An 18,906-nucleotide genomic window follows, 5' to 3' on the forward strand; every position below is an offset into this window, starting at 1 on the left:
GAAAACATATCTCGGAAAACAAAAAGATGAATTTACATTCCACCTAAAATGATCTCCTACGCAATCAGTGATAGCCATTCCTTGCCTTGGGAAGCACAGCGAGGGTAATGTGGGTTTCCGATTGGGTGGGAGGTTACATTACGAGAGTTGCTCCTTAATGGGAGTCATCCAGCTGTCCTGTTTCAACTGGAATGGAGAGACTAGGGGGCACTGAGGTCAGCCAGGGATGGGTAGTTTAGGCAGGCCTGGTGAGATTCTGCCTAGGGATGCAGAGTGGAAATGCAGAGTAGGTGTGAGATGTACTCCTCCAGTCTCTAGGAAGACCTTCCTAGAGTTAGAACTCAAACTACCAATTGTCATGCAAATTATTTAGTAAGTAAGCTATTAAAAGGAATAAAATAATACAATAATATTTTATTTTTATTTAATCGATTGTATTACTTTCATTAATTTTTCTCAGTAAAAGAGAGTAGTTATATTTTTCCATTGCCTCTAATCTACCAATATTTTTTGAGGAATATGGCTGAAAAAGGCCAGAGGTATTAAAATTCTATGTGTGTTCATTGGTTATGAGAGAGAATTTGAGGCTTGGATAGTGGGATTGAAAATCAAATGGGGCCGGGCACAGTGGCTCACGTAATCCCAGCTCTTTGGGAGGCCAAGGTGGGTGAATCACCTGAGGTCAGGAGTTCGAGACCAGCCTGGACAACATGGTGAAACCCTGTCTCTACTAAAAATACAAAAATGAGCTGGGCATGGTGGTGGGTGCCTGTAATTCCAGCTACTTGGGAGGCTGAGGCAGAAGAACCACTTGAACCTGGGAGGCAGAGGTGGCAGTGAGCTGAGATCATGCCACTGCACCTCAGCCTGGGTGACAAGAGCAAAATCTCTGTCTCAAAAACAAACAAACAAAAAAAAAGTAAAAAGAAAAAAGAGAAAGAAAAAGAAAATCAAATGGATATTTGCTCTTCATTTGTATAGTCTTCCCCAATCTGTTTCATTGTTCTCATGAGCTAGCATAATTCTTGTCTCATTGTTATGCAGCTCAAATGACACAAGGAATGGAACAGAGCTTTATACACTATAAGCATTATTACACATCAGCAGATGAAAGGTGTTATTATTATTATTGGCTGTTTTGGAAAGGAATTGGGTAAATTACATTTTCTTGATATTTGTTTTTCACGTCAATGAATATTTTGTGAGACTACAGGGTGGTCTGGACACTGTGCCTTCATTTTCCTTGTAAATATAATGACTGGTATATAGGGGCAGAAGGTATTCCAAGAATACCAGCCAACAAGATGGTCTTTTCTTTCCATGTGAATCTCACAGTTTAATATTCATTCAGATTGTTCTGGGAATAAAGAGAAAATGGGCTCCTACTTGACCGTCATTTTAACTTGATCATACTTAATAATTAGAATATTGAATCAGATGAAAAAAGGTAGAAAGAGCCCAGGATTTGCAGAAAGATGCTCTTGGTTTAAGTACAAAGTTGCTACTAACTAAACAAACTTGAACTTGTAACTTATTGTCTTTGAGTCTTGGTTTCTCTCTGTAAAATGGAGATACTAATACAGACCTCAGCAAGGTTGATTTTTGTATCAAACAAGATAACATGAAAATGATCTGTGCTAAACATAAAGTGCTATATAGACATCATCATCACCATTGTTACAATAAAAATATTTATTGAGTGCTTATTATGTTTTTTGCGTATGTTAACTCATTTAATCCTTATAATTAATGATATAATATTGGTATTATTATTATCTAAATTTTCTGGAGGTGAAAACTAAGACATACGGAGGTTAAATAACTTGCCCAGTATTGTATATTAAATGGCAGATCTGGGATTTGAATCAGGCAAATTGACTATAAAGCCTGCATCACCCTTATTTCTAAAATAATGATAGTCTAATAATTTAAAAGAGTTTCAGAACCGCAAAAATTTATCAGTGACCCACTGTATGTTGAAAACTCATACGGAAAACATTTTGAGTTGAAAAATTCTTCCTCTTTATCTTCTTTCCACTATTTTATTTAAAATGTTTGGGCTTGAATTATGTTATTAAGATGATATTCAGATAACATTTAAAAGGAGTTTTGGTACAATTCAGTATCTATCTCAAAGAACATTTCAATTTCTCCCCCAAACATTATGTTGGAGAAAAAGCTTTTCTAAACTTGATGCATGACTCTATGACTTTCAGCCATTTGGTGTAAAAAAGTCCCTTCCCATCTATAAAAGGCTTGATTCCTCTTATGACTATAAGTAGGCCAATTGAGCTTGTTTTGTCATTGGTGTTAAACAGGGAAGGCATTGGCTTGCTTCTTTCTTATCATCTGGGAAATTATATATGCTTCCTCTTAATTGTACCCTGTCCACTAAAATGATCAAGAAGGGAAGATGGAACCTGAAGATGAAATCGAAAGTCCTGAAGTCAAAGTATGCCCTACTGACAATTTTAACTAAGACTGGATAAAATATGAGAGGAACAAGAAACATCTGTGTTTATAATCTAATGAGTCCCTGTAGTTACATGTAGAATAATTGTAGTTACAGTTAACAATTACTGAGTGCTTCCTAGGAGCCACACACTGTGCCAACATTCTTTACACATCAGAGTTAAATACTTAGCTCTCCCAGCAACAGGGTGTTGGGTACTGACAATTCTGAGGAGTAAATCCTATGTGGTGCTGACACCCTGACCTGACAAGTAACACTGACCATCTCCTGCTTATGGTAGTAAGAGACTACCATTTTTCTAAGCAAGAAACATCTTCGACTTTTTGTTCCTTTCTCAGATACAGACAGGATGCCCATTTGAAAAACAAAAACAGAGAGAGAGAGAGAGATGAAACTTATTTAAAAATCATGCTTGCTTGGTTTTTATGAGTCTATTAAGGGGTAGGTAGATAGTTGGCCTTCAGTTTCCTAAATGTGGAAAGAGAGTTGTCATTGGATGCCAACATCAGCTTCAAACATACTCTCATAAACATAATAAATCTCCTTGTACTGGGAGGTAGTGGAGTTGGCCTCCAGAGACTTATCTGTAAGGCAAAGACAATAGCCCTCTGCTGTCTTTTCTCCAGTGTCTAAGGGAAAGTCGTCAGCTCTGTAGCCTGAGGGCCTGCAGAGAATGGGAAGCCATGTAACATTGGGATACTTCTTGGCCTTGTAATTGGTAGGGGATACAGGGCATGTGCAACCCTTGGATCAAAATCTTTTGGTATATCTATATTTATCACATTGGGGTAAAAAAAAATCAAACCATTGTTTCAACCAAAAGGAGGAAGCCCCAAGTATGATAGATTCCAGAACACATGGGAATTATCACTCTATTTTAAAGCTGAGGATCCCAGGGCTCAATGCAGGTTAAGCTACTTGAGTGATGAAGGCAGAGTTGGAATCCAGGTTTGTCTGCTTCTAGTACTTGGTTACAATTGCCACATTAGATTGCTTCCCATGGGTTGCACAATTTAAGTGGATGGGCCTGGATCAAATCCAAGCCCATAAACCAAATTTATGACTCCCTAAGGAGCTGTGCCTCTGTGTTAGTAGAGATTGTAACAAAATTTATAGATACTGAATATGTATCAGCCCCATTAATGTATATACATCTGAATTCATTCATTCATTCACTCACTTATTTGTTAAAGATTTATTGAGTGTCTGCTATATATATGCTATGATATTAAGCACAACTAGGCAAAAGTGAGTGCAAGAGAAACATAGAATAATGAATCAGACAGATTCTGCTCTTAAGAGCTTGCATGGGAAGTTAGAGATATACATAAATAAAGTATAAATGACAAGCACAAGAAAGTTACAAATAAAGGAGGTAAATGGATTCCAAGTGTGTGTGTGTGTGTACACATGCAAATGCAGACATGTGCATGGGTTTGGCAATTGAATATGACTAAAGAGAGTGCTCTAAGCTTGAACAATATCAGGGAAATAGAAAATTTAAAAATGACTGTAAGGAGATCTGTTTGGTTAGTGTGATGAATCCATAAAGAAGCAATGGAATTTTGGACTGAAACTGCAGGCAAAACATTCTACTTTACATTCAAAAGAGTGATATGATTGGTTCTGTGCTTCAACAGGGGCTATCAGGCATTTCTATGGCAAGGGGCCAGCAAACCACTGCCTGTGGGTCAAATTTGTTTTATGGTCTGTTTTTCTGTGACCAGTAACCTGAGAATGATTTTTACATTTTAAAGGGTTGTTGAAAAACAAGAAAGCAAACAAAGAACAGTATGTGACAGAGACTGTATCTGGTATGAAAAACTTGAAATACTTACTATCTGCCACTTTACAGAAAAGTTTGCCAACCCCTGCAGTGTGTAGGATGCATTGTTAGGGGGATATTGGACTAGGCGACCAAGTTCATAGGGAATAGCAACAGTCTAGGCAAGGAAGAATGAGGGTATGAGTGAGAGTGGAACTTGGAAATGCAGGAGCCAGGGGAAAGCAAGGCTAGATATTTGTGCATTTGGGAATTATCTTGATTAAAATGGTAATTGAAGTCACAATAGTGAATGAAAGGGAAAAGAGCCAATAATTGATCATAGTTAAACATTTATTTTTAGAGTGGTGAGGAAGAAGAGGATCTAACAATGGAAAAAGAAAACGAATGGTAACAGAAGTGTTAAAGAAACAGAAAATTGAGAGTCTAACATGAAATTCACAGGAAAGTAACTTTAAGAAGAAAGAGGAAGTTGACAGCCTCAAATGCTATAGAAAATTTACTAAAAAGGTTGCAAAAGTTATGGCCTAATATCTTTGCTTCCATTTATTCCATTAGCACAATTTGTAAGTCCTTGGCTTTTGCTTGCCTTATGCTGCCCTGCCCAAGAGAGAATGTGGTGATAATGAGGTATTAGAGCCATAGCTGCCAGGGTACAACAGTGACCTAGCCCTTAAGTTTAGCTTCTCATGTTGTATGTCTATTATGTTCTAAATAAAGGTAGACGCCAAGTCTCTTCTAACTCTCCTCAAAGTACTTCTTCTCCATGTCAACTGGTGGATATGTGATTAATAGGATTTGAATATTTGTGTCTCCTTCAAATTCATATTGACTCTTAATCACCAAGATGATAGTATTAGGAGGTAGGCCTTTGAGAAGTGATTAGGTCCTGAGGTCTTTGCCCTGATGAATGGGATTAGTGCCCTTAAGAAAAAGGCCTGAGGAAGCTTGCTTGCCCCCTCCACCACATGAAGATGCAGCAAGAATGTACCATTTATGAGAAAGTGGGCCCTAACCAGATACTGAATCTGCCAGAGTCTTGATCTTGGACTGTCCAGCCTCCAGAACTGTGAACAATAAATCTCTGTTGTTTATAAACTACCCAGATTATGGTATTTCATTATAGCAGCCTGAACAGACTAAAACAATGGTCCCTGGAGACTTCTTGACTGACGAGGGTTAAGAAAAAATTAGTTTATTTTGTGTTTCATTTTTTGAGACAGGGTCTTGCTCTGTCCCCTGGGCTGGAGTGCAGTGGTGTGATCTCAGCTCACTGCAGCCCCAAACTCCCAGGCTTAAGAGATTTAGCTAGAACTCCAGTTGCATGCCAATACAACCAGTTCATTTCTGTATTTTTTTGTGTGGAGATAGGGTTTTGCTATGTTGCCCAGGCTGGTCTCAAACTCCTGGGCTCAAGTGATCCACACTTCTCAGCCTCCCATTACTAATATACAGTCCCAATGTTCTGGGACTATGGGCATGAGCCACTGTGTCCAGACAAAAGTTGGTTTATTTTCATTCCTGTGTATCCTGAATTGATGTACTGAATAAACAGACTTAGTACTCTAGTTGCAATGTTTGCTTCTTGATTTTAGAATCATTATTGCAAATGAGAACCAGCTGTAGGGAAGTAGGAAGTCCATGTTACCATACTATAAAGTCTGCGAGGTACATTACAAAAACCCCCAAGATATAGTCCAGGAATTAAGACGTTAAAGTAATTTTACCACTTAAATTATGATTAGAAAGCTATTTTTTTTCTTTTTACATTCAGGCCATGAGTGCACCAATAAATACTCAATAACTAGCACAAATCCAAAATAAGCCATTGGACAACTATCTTATTTTGGAAACTATAGGGCAGAGTTAAGAAATAGTAAATAACATCCCGCTTATTAAAATTGTTAAAGCAATTTACCAAAAACTGTGTAGTAATAAAGTCAGAAAACTGAAATGTGCTCTAGGTTCTGAGATAAGAAGGATAAAAGTCAGATTATTTCCTATATTTCATAAACAAGTAGTACTAAAATGAAGTCATCCTGGAGAAGGCAACAAATTGGTATAAAGTTATTCGTGCTTTATTTAATTTTTATCTTCTAACATAATTAAATATGAGCTAACATTTCACCTTTATGGAAAAAGAAGTCTGGCATATGAATATTTCATTTGGTAAGAGAAGCATAATGGATAAAGTCCATTTGACCCAGATGTAGATTCAATGGCTAATTATTGAAATCTCTCTTCCTTTCTCTTTCTTGACAGTCACTGCATGTATCTCATTTAAAATAATTACTATTTAATCTGGGTTGTGATAACCAACTAATTCTAGCAGAGGTTACGCACATCATAAATAGTGTCAGGGGCCCTACAGAAGCAACGATATATAACAGCTTTCACCAACACGCAGCTTAGACATAGGCTACTAGGCTGTACTGTAAGATTGTACTATGCATTTTTCTGTGGAAAATCAGAGTAAGCAGTTGTGAGATGTCATAGCTGGATGCTCGCAGTTTCATGTGATCATGGAAGTGGAAATGGCAGCAGAAGAGAATCTTTTCCCAGATGAAAAAGTATGGGAGTTTGGAAAGCCTAAATTATAGGGTGGGAAACAGGGTGGTAAAAAGAAGTAATGGAAGTGTGGGGATTCATCCAGACTGCATTCAGACTGTGGAGGGCCTCAAAGCCACATTAAATAGTTTGGACACTTGTTAGTAGCAAAAGCAAGTCCTTGAAACTATCTGAGCAAATAAGTTAACAAGTCAGGCCTGGGCCTCAAGCATCAAGCCTGGAGGAGTGTTTGGAATAGCTTGGAGGACAGACAACAAGGTTTCCTTTCTGGGACTTGGTAGGAACACAGAGTAATGGCCCTGGTGAAGAAAACTGAGGCTCAGAATGAGGATGATGGCACTGGAATCGAAGTAGAGCAGGCAGATGTGAGAGACACTGCCGAAAGAAACTCAGAATAACTTGGCCACAATTGACTGGTGGCGGCGGCAATGAGGATAGGGGAACTGAAGCTTTCAAGACTGAGAAAATGAAACGAGAATTGGAAGGGGAAACATTGTGGAGATGTAGGGCTGGGAAGCACCGGAGGATGTTGGATAGGCTGATTTTGTTTCTGGACATGTAGAACTTGAAGTAATGATGGGACAACCAGGTGAGACATCCAAGCACAAGCTGTAAGTATGGTTGGAGAGATTGAGAGAGCAAGGTTAAGGCCAGAAATAGTTTTGTGAATAATCTCCAATGAGGTTGTTGGTGAAGCCAACAGGAGATGTATGATATTACCAAGAAAAAAAAAAAAAGGTCTTATAAGGAAATACCTAAATGAGACTTAGCAATTGAGACTATCTTACTGAATAAATGAATGAAATTTAAAATGTATTCAGGGTAATTAGCACAGAATACATGCAATTAGACTAATTTACCACTAAAAATAGAGCATCTAATACGATATTAAAAACAAAAGCTATATATAATTTTTAAGAAACTCATCTAACATATAGGGTGCAGAAAAGCTGAAAATAAAAGGAGAAAAAGCATGAAAATTTCCTATATTGGGAAAGTACGAACTAAAAGAAGTTGATGTAAGTGGATTAATATCAGATGAACTGAAATGCAAGACAAAGCATTGTCAGGAATAAACAAAGTCTCTGAATAATGATAGAAAAATATTTCACCAGGAAATATAGCTAGTCTAAAAACTTATAAGCCTAACAACATCATCTCAAAATACACAAAGCAAAAATTTGACAGAATTTTAAAGAGAAATTGACACAATCTCCCATGATAGGAGACTTAAAATTACTTCTTCAAAAAATGAAACAAAGAACAAAAGGACTGAGAAAAAAGAAGTTTCAGGTAATGTCCACATTATGGATGAAAGTAATGAGAAACGTAAGGAAAAGAGGAGGAGAAACAGAAAAGTTGGAGGACTAGCAGAAAAGTACAATGTCATTGAAATTTTAGGAAGGTAGAAAAGACAGAAGTAGAACCCAATGCAGAGGGAGTAATAGAGTTACTGTTCAAGAAATGTACATTTTCTAGAGAAAAAATTATGGAGGAAATGCAAAGTGATGGGATGTGTTGCCTGTTTAGAGAATGACTGTAGAGAAGAAGAGGGGCACTACTTCCTCTGATACTACATAGAAAAAAAAGGCATGGCTCAAGATATAGTCACACTGGGATAAAGGAGAAGAAAGTAGAGGAGCTTACATTTATGACCTTTGATTTCCTTTAAGGAGGAGTCTTCTGTTGAGCATGAGGAGAATGAATCTTTAATTTCAATGCAGTTTCAATCCACATCTCAACAGTGTGTATGTGTATGTGTGTGTGTGTGTGTGTGTGTGTGTGCGCGCGTGCGCATACACGTACATGAAACCTGAAAGACTGAGTTTAAAATTTATCTATAAGAGCAAAGGGCTAAAATAGTTGGCAACTCTGGAGAAGTGTCACAAGGAGTGTGACTTGCCCTATCATACATCAGGGCTTATTATAAAGTTACACTGATTAGAAAAGTAGGGCACCAGGGAAGGACTAGACAAGTAGGGAAGCCAGAAAGGCTCATGCATAGGTGGAAACCTGCTTTATGAAAGAGCTGGCATTATGCGACATAAGGATGGACCATTAAATAAATGACGCAAGGTCAGCTAGTCATCCACATGGATCTCCACTTCATATCATACACAAAAAAAATCAGTTATGGATGGGTTACAGATTTAATGTTGAAGGTGAAACTAGACACATTTTAGTAGAATATACAGAAGAATATCTTTTTGGTATTTGGGTAAAGAAGAGTTTATTAAACATGAGGCAAAAAGCACAAAACATAAAAAAGGCTGATACATTTAACTGCAGTCATAGGCTGCATAATGACGTTTCAGTCAATGATGTGTATGTGACAGTGGTGCCATAAGATTATAATATTGTATTTTTATTGTATCTTTTTATCTTTAGATATGTTTAGATACACAAATACCTACCATTGTGTTACAATTGCCTACAGTATTCAGAACTGTAATATGCCATTCAAATTTGTAGCCTAGGGACAAATAGGCTATACCATAGAACCTAGGTGTGTAGTAGGCTATGTTGTCTAGGTTTTTAGAAATACACTCTATGGGCTGGGCGTGGTGGCTCATGCCTGTACTCTCAGCACTTTGGCAGGCCGAGGTGGGTGGATCACCTGAGGTCAGGAGTTCGAGACCAGCCTGACCAAAATGGTGAAACCCCATCTCTACTAAAAGTACAAAAATTAGCTGAGTGTGGTGGCTGGCACTCCCAAAAGCTACTTGGGAGGCTGAGGCAGGAGAATTGCTTGAACTTGGGAGGTGGAGGTTGCAGTGAGCCAACATCACACCACTGCACTCCATCCTGGGCGACAGAGCAAGACTCTGTCTCAAAAAAAAAGAAAAGAAATACACTATGATGTTCATACAACAATGAAATAGCCTAACGAAACATTTCTCAGGATATATCCCCATTGTTAAGTAATGCGTGACTGTACATTAAATTTGAGAATTTCTATTTATCAAAGTACATCAAAAAAAGTGAAAAAACAAGCCCCAAACTGAGAAAAGGTATCTGTAACACAACCAACAAAAGATTAGTATTTAACATATATAAAAAGAATAAGAGGAAGTGGCTGTGGTTTGAAACTTGGAAAGAATATAAAAGATTTAGAACAATGATTGTAGGGAATAGGAGAGCCTATTGACTGGAGATAAATACGAGGAATGGCTGGTGTTATTGAAAGCCTAATCGAATTAGACTGAATGACTCAGCTTTGGGAGTGGTACGAGAAGCATCAGGCACATAGAATAGAGTAATTGACAGGTGAGGGAACCCAGATGGGAGCAGGGAGGGTGGAAAGACATAGTGCAAACTCTCAACAAGGCACAAGGTAAAGAAAACTATTTTGAACATGTTTTTACACAGATTGCTTGAGGCGTTTGATCTCAGGCTCGTGAACAGGGAAGCTTGGCATCCAGGTTCAGGTTCAATATGAATGAAGTGGTGGGAGGGGGAAGGTAGGGCAGTTATCTTTGGAGTGGGGAGTAGATTTTAAAGTCTTAGATTTTGGAGCAGCAAGGCTTTGAGTGGAGGCATGATTCCCAGGTGTGACTGGGAAGAGATGGAAAGATGAACTGATTGGACGCTAGGAGGTCCGGCCGCTGTCAGGGGAGTAGAGTGAATGATAGGACTCACCAGTGTGGAAGCAGAAGGTGGTGAACTAGGAGCAGGGCTGGTGTTGTCATCACCATGACTTGTTTAGGGCCACACAACCATGGGGCTTACAATGCCAAGTCTAAGTGGTCCTCCTACACTCCAGGGTATCAAAAGCAAATGTACTGCCCCAGTCTGGGGCTGGTGGTTTGGCAGTGGCAATAGAGGAAGGCTTCTGCAGGAGCTCAGAGGACAGACAGGAGCTCCAGGAGGCAGCAGCAGAAAAGGAGCTGGCACTGCCCTCTGGAACATAAGGCTCTTGGTTTCTATGCACATAATCAGCCTCACTGTGTGCATGGCCACCTGTGTCCCCTTTTCCTAGTCTTGATATTCTTTATGACCAAACCCCTCTTGAGGAGGAAGATAATAGAGAGACATCTGATCTGTGACATCTGTTCCCCGATGAATATGTTGTAGATAGTCTTTATCTCTTTAATTTCTATTCTTTACCTGAAAACAATGATAGAACTTAGGTTACAGGTTGATTTCTAGAAGGACATATCTTTTTTAAAGGGGACAGGTTTTGAGTAAGCAGAGGAGTGAATTACTTCAAGATCTATATGAAATGAGCAGAAAGTACAGCAGTATCTGTGTGAAGATGTCGTGAGGGGCTGCCCCACCTAGCTTGAAATTGCAGGCCCAAGGCATATTTTTCATGAGGCCACAGCACACAGAGGCCCATCCATAGTGCAGGCTTTATTATGTAAGTCAGTTAAGTGCTGGGATGAGAAAGATGTCACATCAACTCTAGAACCAAATAGCTTAGCCAAACTTGGCAATGGTTAGACTGGCCTTATAATATTATACCCCACATAGTTTGTAAGGGGAATCAAAAGAAACTTGAAGGATACAAGAGAAAAGAGAAACTCTACGATGATGCAATGCCTCCTTGTGTTGTGTGCTATGCTATGGAGCCTAATGAGTAGAAAACACGGGGTCTGCAGCAAGACAGTCCTAGCTTGGCTCTTCCTGGCTCTGTACATCTCCCCACCTCTCTTAGCCTCAGTTCCTTTCCTTGTCTCTGCAAGAGGAGAAAACAATGCCTACTTTGTGTCTACCTTATTTTCAAGGCATCTGGTACCGTCCATGTACATAAGTAGTCCCTCAAAATTTGAAATTATAGTTATACTGTAATTTTGATTTAAAAATTTCTAACTTATTTTTGCCCGGATGTGGAGATAAATTGTTGCTTGTTAAGAACACACAGGCCAACATTCAAATTTAGGAAATACAGAGAACACCACAAAGATACTCCTCAAGAAGAGCAACCACAAGACACATAATTGTCAGATTCTCCAAGGTTGAAATGAAGGAAAAAATGTTAAGGGCAGCCAGAGAGAAAGGTCAGGTTACCCACAAAGGGAAGCCCATCAGACTAATAGCAGATCCTCTGCAGAAACCCTACAAGTCAGAAGAGAATGGGGGCCAATATTCAACATTCTTTTTTTTTTTTGGAGACGCAGTTTCGCTCTTGTTGCCCAAGCTGGAGTGCAATGGTGTGATCTTGGCTCACTGCAACCTCTGCCTCCCAGGTTCAAGCAATTCTCCTGCCTCAGCCTCCTGAGTAGCTGGGATTACAGGCATGCACCACCACGCCCGGCTAATTTTGTATTTTTAGTAGAAATGGGGTTTCTTCATGTTGAGGCTGGTCTCGAACTCCTGACCTCAGGTGATCCGCCTGCCTCGGCCTCCCAAAGTGCTGGGATTACAGGTGTGAGCCACCGCACCCGGCCATCGACATTCTTAAAGAAAAGAATTTTCAACCCAGAATTTCATATCCAGCCAAACTAAGCTTCACAAGTGAAGAAGAAATAAAATCTTTTACAGACAAGCAAATGCTGAGAGATTTTGTCACCACCAGGCCTGCCTCACCAGAGCTCCTGAAGGAGGCGCTAAATATGGAAAGGAAAAACCAGTACTAGCCACTGCAAAAACATACCAAATTGTAAAGACCCATTGACACTATGAAGAAACTGCATCAACTAATGGGCAAAATAACCAGCTAGCATCATAATAACAGGATCAAATTCACATATGGCAACATTAACCTTAAATGTAAACAGGCTAAATGCCCCAATTAAAAGACACAAACTTTGAGACCCATCGGTATGCTGTATTCTGGAGACCTATCTCACGTGCAAAGACACACATAGGCTCAAAATAAAGGGATGGAGGAATATTTACCAAGCAAATGGAAAGCAAACAAAATAAAACAAAACAAAAACAAACAAACAAACAAAAAACACAAAAAAGCAGGGTTTATAATCCTAATCTCTGATAAAACAGACTTTAAGCCAACCAAGACCAAAAAAACAAAGAAGGGCATTACATAATGGTAAAGGGATCAATGCAACAAGACAAGCTAACTATCCTAAATATATATGCACCCAATACAGGAGCACCCAGATTCATAAAGCAAGTTCTTAGAGACCTACAAAGAGACTTAGACTCCCACACAATAATAGTGGGAGATTTTAACACCCCCATTGTCAATATTAGACAGATCAATGAGATAAAAAAAATAACAAGAATATTCAGGACTTGAACTCACCTCTGGACCAAGCAGACCTAATAGACATCTATAGAACTTTCCACCCCAAATCAACAGAATGTACATTCTTCTCAGCACCACATCACACTTATTCTAAAATTGGCCACATAATTGGAAATAAAACACTCCTCAGGAAACTCAAAAGAACGGAAACCAACAGTCTCTCAGACCACAGTGCAATCAAATTAGAACTCAGGATTAAAGAACTCACTGAAACCATACAACTACATGGAAACTGAACAACCTGCTCCTGAATGACTACTGGGTAAATAATGAAATTAAGGCAGAAATAAACAAGTTCTTTGAAACCAGTAAGAACAAAGACACAACGTACCAGAATCTCTGGGACACAGCTAAAGCAGTGTTTAGAGGTAAATATGTAGCACTAAATGCCCACAGGAGAAAGTGGAAAAGATCTAAAATCGACACCCTAACATCGCAATTAAAAGAACCAGAGAAGCAAGAGCAAACAAATTCAAAAGCTAGCAGAAGACAAGAAATAACTAAGATCAGAGCAGAACTGAAGGAGATAGAGACAGGAAAAACACTTCAAAAAATCAATGAATCCAGGAGGTGGTTTTCTGAAATGATCAACAAAATAGACTGCTAGACAGACTAATAAAGAAGAAAAGAGAGAAGAATCGAATAGACACAATAAAAACGATAAAGGGGATATCACCACTGATCCCACAGAAGTACAAACTACCATCAGAGAATACTATAAACACATCTATGCAAATAAACTAGAAAATCTAGAAGAAATGGATAAATTCCTGGACACATACGCCCTCCCAAGACTAAACCAGGAAGAAGTCGAATCCCTGAATAGACCAAAAACAAGTTCTGAAATTGAGGCAGTAATTAATAGCCTACCAACCAATAAAAGCCCAGGGCCAGATGAATTCACAGCCAAATTATACCAGAGGTACAAAGAGGAGCTGGTACCATTCCTTCGGAAACTATTCCAAACAATAGAAAAAGAGGGACTCCTCTATAACTTGTTTTATGAAGCCAGCATCATCCTGATACCAAAACCTGGCAGAGACACAACAACAAAAAAGGAAAATTTCAGGCCAATATCCCTGATGAACATCAGTGAGAAAATCCTCAATAAAATACTGGCAAATCAAATCCAGCAGCACATCAGAAAGCTTATCTACCACGATAAAGTCAGTTTCATCCCTGGTCTGGTTCAACATATGCATATCAATAAACATAATCCAACACATAAACAGAACCAATGACAAAAACCACATGATTATCTCAATAGATGCAGAAAAGGGCTTTGATAAAATTCAACACCCCTTCATGCTAAAAACTCTCAATAAACTAGGTATTGATAGAATGTATCTCAAAATAATAAGAGCTATTTATGACAAACCCACAGCCAATATTATACTGAATGTGCAAAAGCTGGAAGCATTCCCTTTGAGAACTGGCACAAGACAGGGATGCCCTCTCTCACCACTCCTGTTCAACATAGTATTGGAAGTTCTGGCCAGGGCAATCAGGCAAGAGAAAGAAATAAAGCGTATTCAAATAGGAAGAGAGGAAGTCAAATTGTCTGTGTTTGTACATGACATGGTTGTATATTTAGAAAACCCCATCGTCTCAGCCCAAAATCTCCTTAAGCTGATAAGCAACTTCAGCAAAGTCTCAGGATTCAAAATCAATGTGCAAAAATCACAAGCATCCCTAAATAACAATAACAGACAAACAGAGAGCCAAATCATGAGTGAACTCCCATTCACAATTGCTACAAAGAGAATAAAATACCTAGGAATCCAACTTACAAGGGATGTGAAGGACCTGTTCAAGGAGAACTACAAACCACTACTCAAGGAAATAAGAAAGGACACAAACAAATGGAAAAACATTCCATGCTCATGGATAGGAAGAATCAGTATTGTGAAAATGGTCATACTGCCCAAAGTAATTTATAGATTTAATGCTATCCCCATCAAGCTACCATTGACTTTCTTCACAGAATTGGGAAAAACTACTTTTAATTTCATATGGAACCAAAAAAGAGCCCACATAGCCAAGACAATCCTAAGCAAAAAGAACAAAGCTGGAGGCATTACGCTACCTGGCTTCAAACTATACTGGGAGGCTACAGTAACCATAACAGCATTGTAGTGGTGCCAAAACAGATATATACACCATTGGAACAGAACAGAGCCCTCAGAAATAATGCCACAAATCTACAACCATCTGATCTTTGACAAACCTGACAAAAACAAGCAATGGGGAAAGGATTCCCTATTTAATAAATGGTGTTGGGAAAACTGGATAGCCATATGCAGAAAACTGAAACTGAACCCCTTCCTTACACCTTATACAAAAATCAATTCAAGATGGATTAAAGACTTAAATGTTAGACCTAAAACCATAAAAACCCTAGAAGAAAACCTAGGCAATACCATTCAGGACATAGGCATGGGCAAGGACTTCATGACTAAAACACCAAAAGCAATGGCAACACAAGCCAAAATTGACAAATGGGATCTAATCAAACTAAAGAGCTTCTGCATAGCAAAAGAAACTATCATCAGAATGAACAGACAACCTACAGAATGAGATAAAATTTTTGCAATCTATCCATCTGACAAAGGGCTAATATCCAGAATCTATACAAAACTTAAACACATTTACAAGAAAAAAACAAACAACCCCGTCAAAAAGTGGGCAAAGGATATGAACAGACAATCCTCAAAAGAAGACATTTATGCAGCTAACAAACATACGGAAAAAAGCTCATCATCACTGGTCATTAGAGAAATGCAAATCAAAACTACAATGAGATACCATCTCACTCCAGTTAGAATGGCAATCATTAAAAAGTCAGGAAACAACAGATGCTGGAGAGGATGTGGAGAAATAGAAACACTTTTACACTGTTGGTGGGAGTATATATTAGTTCAATCATTCTGGAAGACAGTGTGGCATTTCCTCAAGGATCTAGAACCAGAAATACCATTTGAACCAGCAATCCCATTACTGGGTATGTACCCGAAGGATTATAAATCGTTCTACTATAAAGACACTTGCACAAGTATTTTTATTGCAGCACTGTTCACGATAGCAAAGACTTGGAACCAACCCAAATGCCCATCAATGATAGACTGGATAAAGAAATTGTGGCACATATACACCATGGAATACTATGTAGCCATAAAAAAGGATGAGTTCATGTCTTTTGCAGGGACATGGATGAAGCTGGAAACCATCATTCTCAGCAAACTAACACAAGAACAGAAAACAAAATACCACATGTTCTCACTCATAAGCTGGAGCTGAACAGTAAGAACACATGGACACAGGGAGGGTAACATCGCACACCAGAGCCTCTCAGGGGGTGGGGGGCTAGGGGAGGGATAGCATTAGGAGAAATATCTAATGTAGATGATGGGTTGATTGGCACAGCACATGTATACCTATTTAACAAACCTGCATGTTCTACACAAGTATCCCAGAACTTAAAGTATAATTTAAAAAAATAATTTTTTAAAAAAAGAACTCATTTCCTGAGCCTGGAGCTAGGAATACCTCACATTTCTTATAACAAATAACTTGCATAAAATGCAGTTAACTTTTTCAGCAGAGACCATGATTAAACAACATGAAATTTAGGCAGAATTCTGCAAAAACAGTCCCATGAAATACCTAGAAAAGTTCATTCAGCCTCATTTGGTTTTATGACTTCCCACTGGTTCCTAGAATTTTGCTCCTAGCTGCCTTTCTAGCAAATTTGCAGGACTGTTGAAATGTATAGTCCTGGTAAGGTTTCTCAGTTAGAATTGGCCTCAGCATTGGAAAAGCATCAGTACTCAGAAGATAATCCCTACTGTGGCATGTAGAAGCCCAGGGCTTCAGTGCCTCCCTGGATAGAGGAAGTATTCGAGCTGCAACACCATAAGCTAACGACATCCGAGATGGGAGGATGTCACATGTGGGTGGTACCTTCGTGCGTAGTAGAGTTCTCCTGGAATGACAGCAGCCATGACTGTGTGCCCCACCCGCTCGCTGGCTTCTATATATGGGGCAGCCAGACTGTGTACCTAGGTATTGTCCTATTAGCTGCTGAAAGGTTTCTCACAAAGGCTGTGTGGATGCTTTTTGGAGATGGGTCTTGCCCACTCTAATCAATTCCTTTTTTTTTTTTTTCTAAACATTTTGCTATCTCTCTCAGCAGTTGGGTTTAACTGACCTTTGAGAATAGTCTCTCTGGCTGAGGCCTGGGGGCATCTACCCAGAGTGGGTGATCCACTGCATTGGCTTCAGTGAGACACTTTCTGAATAAAAATACTCCATACAGAGGTTAAACATCACTGGTTTTGAGTCTTAGCTCCTCATTTACTAATCAAATGAGCCGGGTTTCCTCATCTGTAAGATGAGGGTAATAATTGTACCTCTCTCATCAGGACAGTTGCAAAGGTCATATGAGTTTATATGCATAAAGATCTTGCTCCCTGCCTGGCAGATAGCAAGTTCTTGTTAAATGTTTGAGTAAGCAGAGAACAAAATCACATGATTTTGTTCACCCTAACAGGGTCTTTGATCATACCACATTTCTAAGACATTTTGCTCTGATTTTAGAAACACATTTTGCTCTGATTTTAGATTCCTCCAGGATTTCTTGAGTATGTTTCTCCGTTTTCTACCTGTACAGATTAGTGTAACAGCCTGGACCCTTTGTCATTAAAGCTATTTGACACAAAGCACCTCAGTGGTTCATGACTTACAAGCAAAATGAAATCCAAAACCTAAGAAGATCAAGCTGAAGCGTTCTCCAGGAAGGGACCAATTTTATCACTTCAACTCATTTTGTTGAGGCAGTCAGAGCATTTGTATGAGCTCCAAAAGGAAATGATGCTAAAACTCTGCTGCACACACCTTATTAACTCGAAGGCAGTAAAAGCAGTGTCTTAGTTACTTAGGAGAGGAAGCTACTGGAGCCAATGGAGCCTGAGGAGAGCTGTAAGCTCGGCCAGAAAGAGAGAATGTTGCATGATTTGAGAAAATGTTGTGTGATTCAAGAAAATGACTGAAAATGTGGAGACAGCTGGCCACCCATGCGGAATTACCTACCAATTCCTTCTTCTTCATGCACTCCATGAGGATGATGAACAGATGCTGAGCTTGGGTTCGAGTGTATGTGAAAGTCTTCTGTATAGTCACCAACAGCTGGTCCCTCAGAGATTCATTTATCAGTCTGCAAATAAAAACAATGTCAAAAGCAGGTCAACCAACTCCTATTCAGCAAGTATTTCTGAGAAATACAGAGCTCAAGAGGAAATAATGAGGGTTTACTTTAGATAGGAGCTATTTCTGTATTTTTCTCACAAAAGGTATCCCGCCTGTGATAATTTAAAAAGGCATTTAAAAATAAATCAATTTTACTCTCTCAGAAACCAACAAAGTCGAAAGATTGATTTACATATTTTAATTTTATTTTTCTGTTTTTCATATGGCATGTGTCTAATGCCCTTTTCCTCAAGTTTGCTTATCAAAAGTTACCTTCAATTAATCATCTGCATCTTCTTGTTAAGAATTTGCTATAATACTGTTCTTAACAGTACTATATAAATCTCCTAACAGTACTGCAGGAGATTTAAATTGCAGCGTCATGTCTAATTGTGGAAATAAAGACAGTATTTCATTAATAAGTTTTTGAACATCCATAAGCAGAAATAGGAATTATGTTTTCCCAAAAATCATTTCATGTAGGCGGCAGCCTGTCTGGCCTATGATTTAGGTATTCATTATCTATGTCAAGCTTTTGTTCTGTTACAGTGAACAGTAAGACAGTATAGTATTAGCTACCTGATTAAAAGATGCTTTTATGCTATAGAAGAATAAATGAAAACAGGA

The 18,906-nt window shown here is 38.8% G+C and overlaps 1 protein-coding gene across 26 annotated transcripts in view; it reads right to left on the reverse strand.

The window, feature by feature from the left end:
* TRPM3 (transient receptor potential cation channel subfamily M member 3) overlaps positions 1-18,906 on the reverse strand; it is a 905,462-nt gene that overhangs the window by 195,657 nt on the left and 690,899 nt on the right. For all 26 annotated transcript variants that reach the window (XM_034967586.3, XM_034967598.3, XM_034967583.3 and 23 more), the window contains one exon: positions 18,124-18,247. In XM_034967586.3, the coding sequence (XP_034823477.1) occupies positions 18,124-18,247 (124 nt within the window). The remainder of the gene's footprint in view (positions 1-18,123; positions 18,248-18,906) is intronic.

The sequence above is a fragment of the Pan paniscus genome, chromosome 11 (assembly GCF_029289425.2).
Source record: "Pan paniscus chromosome 11, NHGRI_mPanPan1-v2.0_pri, whole genome shotgun sequence".
NCBI lineage: Eukaryota > Metazoa > Chordata > Mammalia > Primates > Hominidae > Pan > Pan paniscus.